General features: G+C 49.8%; 1 protein-coding gene across 1 annotated transcript in view; it reads right to left on the bottom strand.

Annotated features, from left to right (window-relative positions):
• Positions 1–2,758: 2,758 nt before the first annotated feature.
• The window catches only part of LOC306769431 (voltage-gated potassium channel subunit beta-3-like), a gene marked incomplete at both ends in the record, with an annotated part of 45,359 nt that continues 36,274 nt past the window's right edge, over positions 2,759–11,843 (bottom strand). The window contains 7 exons of the mRNA XM_079258025.1: positions 2,759–2,851; positions 2,937–3,025; positions 4,636–4,756; positions 4,822–4,916; positions 5,039–5,159; positions 7,609–7,694; positions 7,859–7,945. Coding sequence (XP_079114151.1) covers positions 2,759–2,851; positions 2,937–3,025; positions 4,636–4,756; positions 4,822–4,916; positions 5,039–5,159; positions 7,609–7,694; positions 7,859–7,945 — 692 coding nt within the window. The remainder of the gene's footprint in view (positions 2,852–2,936; positions 3,026–4,635; positions 4,757–4,821; positions 4,917–5,038; positions 5,160–7,608; positions 7,695–7,858; positions 7,946–11,843) is intronic.

The following is an 11,843-nucleotide window of genomic DNA, read 5'->3' as shown; positions in this document are numbered from 1 at the left end:
GATTTATAGTCTAAGGATGTGGAGCCTTGTTACCATGGCAACATGTATGTGCATAGATAATGTAATACCAGGCTTTTACTATAAAGTTTAAGCAGTATCTGTGCAGACACTATGGAAGCCTGTTGATGCCAAAAAATTGTGATCAAAGCTGGAACATACGTGTTTAAAATTTAGAACATACGTGTTTATAATCTGAAAAAGACGTGTTAATCATCTGGAACATGTTTATTATGTGGAACACACGTGCTTATCATCTGGAACATGTTTATTATGTGGAACACACGTGCTTATCATCTGGATAATCATTGTTTATTGTCTGAAACATCCGTTTTTATCATCTGGAACATGTGTTTTTATCATCTGGAACATGTGTTATTAAGTGGAACATGCGTGTTCATCATCTGGAACATCCGTTTTTATCATCTGGAACATGTGTGTTTCAAATTTGGAACATGTGTTTTTATCATCTGGAACATGTGTTTATCATGGCTGGCATGTGTGTCATGTTTGGTTGAAGCAGTGCGTGTCAGTCCCGGTTCTCAGGATCTGACCTGCATGTTTTATAGGTAACCCTACCTGATCACACCTGAATGAAATAATGGCTCATTAACAGGCTGCAGAGAACATGATGGGGACGTTCATGAGTCTGAATCAGGCGTGTGAAAGTAGGGCTGCCTCTAATCCAGATCCTCCAGATCCATGCAGCCCAGCTGGTCCTGAGGATCTGGATTCAGAAACACTTCATCAGAAATTAATAATTTCAAGCTGCAGTATGGAAGTAACCAGCAGGGGGCAGTGTCTGAAACAACTAGACCACATGTAGGGTCACAATAGCTGGGAGGGGAACTTGTTGTAGACCGGATCCTGATGTAGTAGTAGGGGGATCAGGTCTGGTCTACAGTCTGGTGGTAGACCGGATCCTGATGTGGCAGTAGGGGGATCAGGTCTGGTCTACAGTCTGGTGGTAGACCGGATCCTGATGTGGCAGTAGGGGGATCAGGTCTGGTCTACAGTCTGGTGGTAGACCGGATCCTGATGTGGCAGATGAGCATGGGCCTGGTTTTGTTTAGCAGGGACCTGGTTTTGGTTCTCAGGGACCTGGTTTTGGTGTGGAGGGTCCTGGTTTTGGTTGTCAAGGTCCTAGTTTTGGTGAGCAGGGGCCCAGTTAAGTGTAGCAGGGACCTGGTTTAGATGAGCAGGACCCTGGTTTCCTTCTCAGGGACCTGGTTTTGGTGTGCAGGGACCTGGTTTTGGTTCTCTGGGTCCTGGTTTTGGTGTGCAAGGTCCTGGTTTGGTTCTCAGGGACCTGGTTTTGGTTCTCAGGGACCTGGATTTGGTGTGCAGGGTCCTGGTTTTGGTTCTTAGGGACATGGTTTTGGTGTGCAAGGTCCTGGTTTTGGTGTGCAGTGACCTGGTTTTGGTGTGCAGTGACCTGGTTTTGGTGTACAGTGACCTGGTTTTGGTTCTCAGGGACCTGGTTTTGGTGTGCAGTGACCTGGTTTTGGTTCTCTGGGTCCTGGTTTTGGTGTGCAAGATCCTGGTTTTGGTTCTCAGGGACCTGGTTTTGGTTCTCAGGGACCTGGTTTTGGTGTGCAGTGACCTGGTTTTGGTTCTCTGGGTCCTGGTTTTGGTGTGCAAGAACCTGGTTTTGGTTCTCAGGGACCTGGTTTTGGTGTGCAAGGTCCTGGTTTTGGTTCTCTGGGTCCTGGTTTTGGTGTGCAAGGACCTGGTTTTGGTTCTCAGGGACCTGGTTTTGGTGTGCAAGGACCTGGTTTTGGTTCTCTGGGTCCTGGTTTTGGTTCTCAGGTACCTGGTTTTGGTGTGCAAGGACCTGGTTTTGGTTCTCTGGGTCCTGGTTTTGGTTCTCAGGTACCTGGTTTTGGTTCTCAGGGTCCTGGTTTTGGTGTGCAAGGACCTGGTTTTGGTTCTCAGGGACCTGGTTTTGGTGTGCAAGGTCCTGGTTTTGGTTCTCTGGGTCCTGGTTTTGGTGTGCAAGGTCCTGGTTTTGGTTCTCAGGGACCTGGTTTTGGTGTGCAAGGACCTGGTTTTGGTTCTCAGGGACCTGGTTTTGGTGTGCAAGGACCTGGTTTTGGTTCTCAGGGACCTGGTTTTGGTGTGCAGTGACCTGGTTTTGGTTCTCAGGGACCTGGTTTTGGTGTGCAAGGACCTGGTTTTGGTTCTCAGGGACCTGTTTTTGGTTCTCAGGGACCTGGTTTTGGTGTGCAAGGTCCTGGTTTTGGTTCTCAGGGACCTGGTTTTGGTTCTCAGGGACCTGGTTTTGGTGTGCAAGGTCCTGGTTTTGGTTCTCAGGGACCTGGTTTTGGTGTGCAAGGACCTGGTTTTGGTTCTCAGGGACCTGGTTTTGGTTCTCAGGGACCTGGTTTTGGTTCTCCTTGGTGGTCGGTCTGGCGGTCTATGCTGGTGATTGGGATTATTTCCATCTGCTGAGACCATGAACAGAAACATGTTTTGGCATAAAAAGGCTTCCGTAGTTTTGACATTATCAGTAGTATAAATAAGATTTTATGAATAAATGCATGGATAATTCTATTTTAAACCACGGTGCTCCGGTTTAATAGAAGAATAAATATTTCCTGTACAACAGGTTTTTATGTGTTTCCATGACGATGACCAGTTTTAACCTGAAGAGTAAATACTTTCTTTAAATTCCAAAAACAAAATCCTGTTTCCCGTCCATCCATCCGCCTCCTCTCCTGTCGTCTCAAACCCTTTAAATAAAGTCTTTCTCCTGCTTTTCTCAGCTCCTCCCGTCCTTCTTGGCATTTCGTGGCTTGTTGCCAAGCAACGCGTCCATCTCAGCGATGAGGGGCGGAGTCAGCTGAGTGAGCACCTGAGAGACAGACACAGCTGACCAACCACAGAGCAGAAGGGTGGGAAACGTGTGCATATGCATGGAGACGACTCAGGTGTTTTACCCGGATGGATCCCAGGTTCTCCAGGAGCTGCTCCGTGTTGGAAACTCCCAGCAGAACCGAGCTGACGCCTTCACCGCGGAGACACCAGGCTGCAAGCAAAGGGGCAGCCGTTACCATGGATACGGAAAAATTCACACCGTTGGAAAACAAAAGCAGAAAAATCACATCGCAACTTTTAATGTGATGAGAACCCTAAAAAACTGTAGATAAGCTGCAAAGGTTTGGGAACCCATTAGGTGTCCAGGTGAGGTGTCTGTATACGTCCAGGTGAGGTGTACATGGTGTCCAGGTGAGATGTACATGGTGTCTAGGTGAGGTGTACATGGTGTCCAGGTGAGGTGTACATGGTGTCCAGGTGAGGTGTATGTAGGTGTCCAGGTGAGGTGTATGTATACGTCTAGGTGAGATGTACATGGTGTCTAGGTGAGATGTACATGGTGTCCAGGTGAGATGTACATGGTGTCCAGGTGAGGTGTATGTAGGTGTCCAGGTGAGATGTACATGGTGTCCAGGTGAGGTGTCTGTATACGTCTAGGTGAGATGTACATGGTGTCCAGGTGAGGTGTACATGGTGTCCAGGTGAGATGTATGTATGCGTCTAGGTGAGATGTACATGGTGTCCAGGTGAGGTGTCTGTATACGTCTAGGTGAGATGTACATGGTGTCCAGGTGAGGTGTACATGGTGTCCAGGTGAGATGTATGTATGCGTCTAGGTGAGATGTACATGGTGTCCAGGCGAGGTGTCTGTAGGTGTCCAGGTGAGATGTACATGGCGTCCAGGTGAGGTGTCTGTAGGTGTCCAGGTGAGATGTACATGGCGTCCAGGTGAGGTGTACATGGTGTCCAGGTGAGATGTACATGGTGTCCAGGTGAGGTGTACATGGTGTCCAGGTGAGATGTATGTATGCGTCTAGGTGAGATGTACATGGTGTCCAGGTGAGATGTATGTATGCGTCTAGGTGAGATGTACATGGTGTCCAGGTGAGATGTACATGGTGTCCAGGTGAGGTGTACATGGCGTCCAGGTGAGGTGTCTGTAGGTGTCCAGGTGAGATGTACATGGCGTCCAGGTGAGGTGTCTGTAGGTGTCCAGGTGAGATGTACATGGTGTCCAGGTGAGGTGTCTGTTGGTGTCCAGGTGAGATGTACATGGTGTCCAGGTGAGGTGTCTGTTGGTGTCCGGGTGTGGTGTACATGGTGTCCAGGTGAGGTGTCTGTTGGTGTCCAGGTGAGGTGTACATGGTGTCCAGGTGAGATGTATGTATGCGTCTAGGTGAGATGTACATGGTGTCCAGGTGAGATGTATGTATGCGTCTAGGTGAGATGTACATGGTGTCCAGGTGAGATGTATGTATGCGTCTAGGTGAGATGTACATGGTGTCCAGGTGAGGTGTCTGTATGCGTCTAGGTGAGATGTACATGGTGTCCAGGTGAGATGTACATGGTGTCCAAGTGAGGTGTATGTATGCGTCTAGGTGAGATGTACATGGTGTCCAGGTGAGGTGTCTGTAGGTGTCTAGGTGAGGTGTACATGGCGTCCAGGTGAGGTGTCTGTATACGTCTAGGTGAGATGTACATGGCGTCCAGGTGAGGTGTCTGTATGCGTCTAGGTGAGATGTACATGGCGTCCAGGTGAGGTGTCTGTATGCGTCTAGGTGAGATGTACATGGTGTCCAGGTGAGGTGTCCAGCTGTGTACCTATCGCAAGCTGAGCAGCAGTGCAGTTCAGCCTGTTGGCCAGCAGGTGGAGCTCTTTGATTTTACTGAGCTGTTTCTTCCCCTCATCACTGTGCAGACGCTCCTTCAACCAGGTGTATCCCTGTAAACAGAGGACTGGTCACCATGGAAACAGAGTGGTGGGGTGGGATGGTGTTTCTGTGGTACCTTTATAGCAGCTCTAGAGGTCTCCGGGACGCCATCATTGTACTTTCCCGTCAGCAGGCCGCAGGCTAATGGAGACCAGGTCATGGCCCCGACACCTAAGAGACAGGTGTACTATAGTTAGACCAGGACTCCGGTGGACCTCGTTGCATCACCAGCATTTTCAAGTACTCAGACGTTTCAGAGCAGAATGCACAGAAAATGATTCAGGTGTTTGTACCGATCTTATGGTAGAGTTCAGGCAGGTGGAGCTCCACCTTGTCCCTCTGGAAGTAGTGATACTCCGCCTGCTCACACACCGGAGGAATCAGGTTGAACTGCCGCGCGATGGAGTACGCCTCCTGAAACACACACAGGTGGTCTGTATACAGGTGGGTCACACACAGGTGGGCCATATACAGGTGGGTCACACACACAGGTGGTCTGTATACAGGTGGGTCACACACACAGGTGGTCTGTATACAGGTGGGTCACACACACAGGTGGTCTGTATACAGGTGGGTCACACACAGGTGGGCCATATACAGGTGGGTCACACACACAGGTGGTCTGTATACAGGTGGGTCACACACACAGGTGGTCTGTATACAGGTGGGTCACACACACAGGTAGTCTGTATACAGGTGGGTCACACACACAGGTGGGCCGTATACAGGTGGGTCACACACACAGGTGGTCTGTATACAGGTGGGTCACACACACACAGGTGGGCCGTATACAGGTGGGTCACACACAGGTGGGCCGTATACAGGTGGGTCACACACTCAGGTGGGTCGCACACAGGTGGTCTGTATACAGGTGGGTCGCACACACAGGGGGTCTGTATACAGGTGGGTCACACACACAGGTGGTCTGTATACAGGTGGGTCACACACACACAGGTGGGCCGTATACAGGTGGGTCGCACACAGGTGGGCCATATACAGGTGGGTCACACACACAGGTGGGTCGCACACAGGTCGGTCGCACACAGGTGGGTCACACACAGGTGGGCCATATACAGGTGGGTCACACACAGGTGGGCCATATACAGGTGGGTCACACACTCAGGTGGGTCGCACACAGGTGGTCTGTATACAGGTGGGTCGCACACACAGGGGGTCTGTATACAGGTGGGTCACACACACAGGTGGTCTGTATACAGGTGGGTCACACACACACAGGTGGGCCGTATACAGGTGGGTCGCACACAGGTGGGCCATATACAGGTGGGTCACACACAGATGGGTCACACACAGGTGGGCCATATACAGGTGGGTCACACACAGGTGGGCCATATACAGGTGGGTCACACACACAGGTGGGTCGCACACAGGTCGGTCGCACACAGGTGGGTCACACACAGGTGGGCCATATACAGGTGGGTCACACACAGGTGGGTCACACACAGGTGGGCCATATACAGGTGGGTGACACACAGGTGGGCCGTATACAGGTGGGTCACACACTCAGGTGGGTTGCACACAGGTGGGTCGTATACAGGTGGGTCACACACAGGTGGGCCGTATACAGGTGGGTCGTACACAGGTGGGTCGTACACAGGTGGGTTGTACACAGGTGGGTCACACACAGGTGGGTTGTATACAGGTGGGTTGTATACAGGTGGGTCGTACACAGGTGGGTCACGTATACAGGTGGGTCGTACACAGGTGGGTCGTACACAGGTGGGTCGTACACAGGTAGGTCGTATACAGGTGGGTCACACACACAGGTGGGTCCAACCCAGGTGGGTCGTACACAGGTGGGTCGTATACAGGTGGGTCACACACAGGTGGGCCGTATACAGGTGGGTCGTACACAGGTGGGTCACACACACAGGTGGGCCGTATACAGGTGGGTCGTACACAGGTGGGTCAAACACAGGTGGGTCACACTCACGTGGGCCGTATACAGGTGGGTCACACACACAGGTGGGTCGTACACAGGTGGGTCGTACACAGGTGGGTCACACACACAGGTGGGTCGTACACAGGTGGGTAGTACACAGGTGGGTCAAACACAGGTGGGTCACACTCAGGTGGGCCGTATACAGGTGAGTCGTACACAGGTGGGTCACACTCAGGTGGGTCACACACTCAGGTGGGTCGCACTCAGGTGGGTTGTATACAGTTGGTTTACACACAGGTGGGCCGTATACAGGTGGGTTGTATACAGGTGGGTCGTACACAGGTGGGCCGTATACAGGTGGGTCATATACAGGTGGGTCGTACACAGGTGGGTCACACACAGGTGGGTCGTACACAGGTGGGTCGTACACAGCTGGGTCACGTATACAGGTGGGTCGTACACAGGTGGGTCGTACAAAGGTGGGTCACGTATACAGGTGGGTCGTACACAGGTAGGTCGTATACAGGTGGGTCACACACACAGGTGGGTCGTACACAGGTGGGTCACACTCAGGTGGGTCACACACAGGTGGGTCACACACTCAGGTTGGTCACACACAGGTGGGCCGTATACAGGTGGGTCGTACACAGGTGGGTCAAACACAGGTGGGTCACACACTCAGGTGGGTCGCACACAGGTGGGTCGTATACAGGTGGGTCACACACAGGTGGGCCGTATACAGGTGGGTCATATACAGGTGGGTCACACACAGGTGGGCCGTATACAGGTGGGTCGCACACAGGTGGGTCGTACACAGGTGGGTCGTACACAGGCGGGTCGGATACAGGCGGGTCGGATACAGGCGGGTCGGATACAGGCGGGTCACACTCAGGTGGGTCGTATACAGGTGGGTTGTATACAGGTGGGTTGTAAACAGGTGAACAGGTGTGCGATCCGTGTTACCATGATCTCCACTACGTTCCAGCGGGACGTCCCCCAGTACATGGCCAAACCCTGATTGATCACAAAGGTCATCGCACGAACTATCTCTGTAACATTTACAGGGAATCAATCAGGTGATCAAAACTTTCATCATTCATCCAGACGATCATTGTGAGTTATAGTACATGTATTTCTGTCTGTTTATATCTTTCTGTGTTTGTGTTTGTTTATGAATGTGTGTGTGGTTGTGTGTTTTTATGTGCGTTCTGACCCTCCATAGGAGCATTGATGTCACTCCGGTTTGCAAAGACGATGTCCACGTAGTCCAGCTGTAACCTGGATAGAGATCCACGCAGACCTGCATTAAACACACACACATACACACAGTAAACACACACATACAGCTTGTCATTCTCTTCATACCAACATAATCAAATCAACTTGGACCAAAACAGTCCCAAGGACAGAATGACGATACCTGGACTACCTGCACCTGTCTTCCTGTATGACTTACTAAAGAGAACCCTAGCTGTAGGAGCAGCCGAGCTAAGGAGAAGACTAGCTAAAGAGAACCCTAGCTTAGGAGAAGCCTAGCTGAAGAGAAGCCTAGCTAAAGAGAAGCCTAGCTAAAGAGAAGCCTAGCTAAACAGAAGCCTAGCTAAACAGAAGCCTAGCTGAAGAGAAGCCTAGCTAAGGACCAGCCTAGCTAAAGAGAAGCCTAGCTAAAGAGAAGCCTAGCTAAACAGAAGCCTAGCTCAGGAGCAGGCTAGCTAAAGAGAAGCATAGCTAAGGCCAAGGCTAGCTAAGGAGTACCCTAGCTAAAGAGAAGCTGAGCTAAATAGCAGGCTAGCTAAAGAGAAGCATGGTGTGCAGATAAATGGCCACAAGACAAAAGCTAACAACATGTTTTACAACCTTGTATTTAAAAAAAACCCTGGAATATTTAGTCTGATCTCCTCCCAGATGACCGAGGTCCTCACCCTATCTCTAAGGGAGAGCCCGGCCACCCTGCGGAGGAAACTCATTTCAGCCGCCTGTATACGAGATCTGGTTCTTTCGGTCACGACCCACAGCTCATGACCATAGGTGAGGGTAGGAACGTAGACCGACTGGTAAATCGAGAGCTTCACCTTCTGGCTCAGCTCCTTCTTCACCACGACAGACCGGCGCAGAGTCCGTATTACTGCAGACGCCGCACCGATCCGTCTGTCCATCTCGCGCTCCATCCTTCCCTCACTCGTAAACTACACTCCGAGATATTTAAACTCCTCCACCTGAGGCAGGACCTGACCCCCGACCCGGAGAGGGCAATCCACCCTATTCCGGCTGAGGACCATGGTCTCAGATTTGGAGGTGCTGATTCTCATCCCAGCCGCTTCACACTCGGCAGCGAATCGCTCAAGTGAGAGCTGGAGATCACGACCAGATGAAGCCAACAGGACCACGTCATCTGCAAAAAGCAGGGACCCAATCCTGAGGCCACCAAGTCGGATCCCCTCAACACCTCGGCTGCGCCTAGAAATTCTGTCTATATAAGTTATGAACAGAATCGGTGATAAAGGGCAGCCTTGGCGGAGTCCAACCCTCACCGGAAACGAATCCGACTTACTCCCGGCAATGTGGACCAAGCTCTGACACCTGTCGTACAGGGACCGGACAGCCCGTACAAGGGGGTCCGGTACCCCATACTCCCGGAGTACCCCCCACAGGAGCCCCCGGGGGACACGGTCGAACGCCTTCTCCAGGTCCACAAAGCACATGTAGACTGGTTGGGCAAACTCCCATGCCCCCTCCAGGACCCCAAAGAGGGTATAGAGCTGGTCCACTGTTCCGCGACCAGGACGAAAACCACACTGCTCCTCCTCAATCCGGGATTCGACTATCCGGCGGACCCTCCTCTCCAGGACCCCTGAATAGACCTTACCAGGGGGACTGAGGAGTGTGATTCCCCTGTGATTGGAACACACCGTCCGGTCCCCCTTATTAAAAAGGAGGACCACCACCCCAGTCTGCCAGTCCAGCGGCACTGCCCCCGAACCTAAACGTGAAGCTGGTTATTAGCGAGCAGGGAACTCATTAGCGAGCTGCTGCAGCTGTGATTAATCATGATGAGCAGATTAAGTGGGAACGTTGCTATGAGGCCGCTCCATCATGTGATGGTGTCAGCAGCCGTTCTGACATGTTGGAGCGTCGCAGCAGGACCAGGTCCGAGCAGCTGCTGCAGATTAGAGCTGCGGCATTGAGTCGGCTTTCTGAGATTGTTTGTGGGTTAAATTTAGCATTTCAGAATGATTTAAGTCAACAGAGCTGTTAGCAGCTCTCAGCAGCAGCATGATTAATGATGCCCTGTGTGGTCGTACTTCTAATCCCAAATGTTCGGGACTGAGCCCCTCAAAGCTCCTTCGACCTCCTGCAGCCAGCAAAGGACACCCAGTCCCATTATACAAACTCCAGGATTTATCCCTGTCCTTTTATATTGTTTCTATTCCAGGATTTATCCCTGTCCATTGTATTGTTTCTACTCCAGGATTTATCCCTGTCCCATTGAATTGTTTCTACTCCAGGATTTATCCCAGTCCCATTGAATTGTCTCTACTCCAGGATTTATCCTTGTCCATTGTATTGTTTCTACTCCAGGATTTATCCCTGTCCCATTGAATTGTTTCTACTCCAGGATTTATTCCTGTCCCGTTGTATTGTCTCTACTCCAGGATTTATCCCAGTCCCATTGAATTGTCTCTACTCCAGGATTTATCCTTGTCCATTGTATTGTTTCTACTCCAGGATTTAACCTTGTCCATTGTATTGTTTCTACTCCAGGATTTATTCCTGTCCCATTGTATTGTCTCTACTCCAGGATTTATTCCTGTCCCATTGTATTGTTTCTACTCCAGGTTTTATCCCTGTCCCATTGAATTGTTTCTACTCCAGGATTTATTCCTGTCCCGTTGAATTGTTTCTACTCCAGGTTTTATCCCTGTCCCATTGTATTGTCTCTACTCCAGGATTTATTCCTGTCCCATTGAATTGTCTCTACTCCAGGATTTATTCCTGTCCCATTGAATTGTTTCTACTCCAGGATTTATTCCTGTCCCATTGAATTGTTTCTACTCCAGGATTTATCCCTGTCCCATTGAATTGTTTCTACTCCAGGTTTTATCCCTGTGCCATTGAATTGTTTCTACTCCAGGATTTATTCCTGTCCCATTGAATTGTTTCTACTCCAGGATTTATTCCTGTCCCATTGAATTGTCTCTACTCCAGGATTTATTCCTGTCCCATTGTATTGTTTCTACTCCAGGATTTATTCCTGTCCCATTGAATTGTCTCTACTCCAGGATTTATTCCTGTCCCGTTGTATTGTTTCTACTCCAGGATTTATTCCTGTCCCGTTGTATTGTCTCTACTCCAGGATTTATCCCAGTCCCATTGAATTGTCTCTACTCCAGGATTTATCCTTGTCCATTGAATTGTTTCTACTCCAGGATTTATCCTTGTCCATTGAATTGTTTCTACTCCAGGATTTATCCCTGTCCCATTGAATTGTTTCTACTCCAGGTTTTATCCCTGTCCCATTGTATTGTTTCTACTCCAGGATTTATTCCTGTCCCATTGAATTGTCTCTACTCCAGGATTTATCCCTGTCCCATTGTATTGTTTCTACTCCAGGTTTTATCCCTGTCCCATTGTATTGTTTCTACTCCAGGATTTATTCCTGTCCCATTGAATTGTCTCTACTCCAGGATTTATCCCTGTCCCATTGTATTGTTTCTACTCCAGGATTTATTCCTGTCCCATTGAATTGTCTCTACTCCAGGATTTATTCCTGTCCCATTGAATTGTTTCTACTCCAGGATTTATTCCTGTCCCATTGTATTGTTTCTACTCCAGGTTTTATCCCTGTCCCATTGAATTGTTTCTACTCCAGGATTTATTCCTGTCCCATTGTATTGTTTCTACTCCAGGTTTTATCCCTGTCCCATTGAATTGTTTCTACTCCAGGATTTATCCCTGTCCCATTGAATTGTTTCTACTCCAGGATTTATCCCTGTCCCATTGTATTGTTTCTACTCCAGGTTTTATCCCTGTCCCATTGTATTGTTTCTACTCCAGGATTTATTCCTGTCCCATTGAATTGTCTCTACTCCAGGTTTTATCCCTGTCCCATTGTATTGTTTCTACTCCAGGTTTTATCCCTGTCCCATTGCAGATGTTTTCTACTCCAGGATTTAGCCAGGTTCAGGAGATCTTTACTT

This window comes from Telmatherina bonti (assembly GCF_933228915.1).
Source record: "Telmatherina bonti genome assembly, chromosome: 18".
Classification (NCBI taxonomy): domain Eukaryota; kingdom Metazoa; phylum Chordata; class Actinopteri; order Atheriniformes; family Telmatherinidae; genus Telmatherina; species Telmatherina bonti.
Note: the sequence above shows the minus strand (reverse complement) of the source record. Positions and strands in the feature narration are given on the sequence as shown.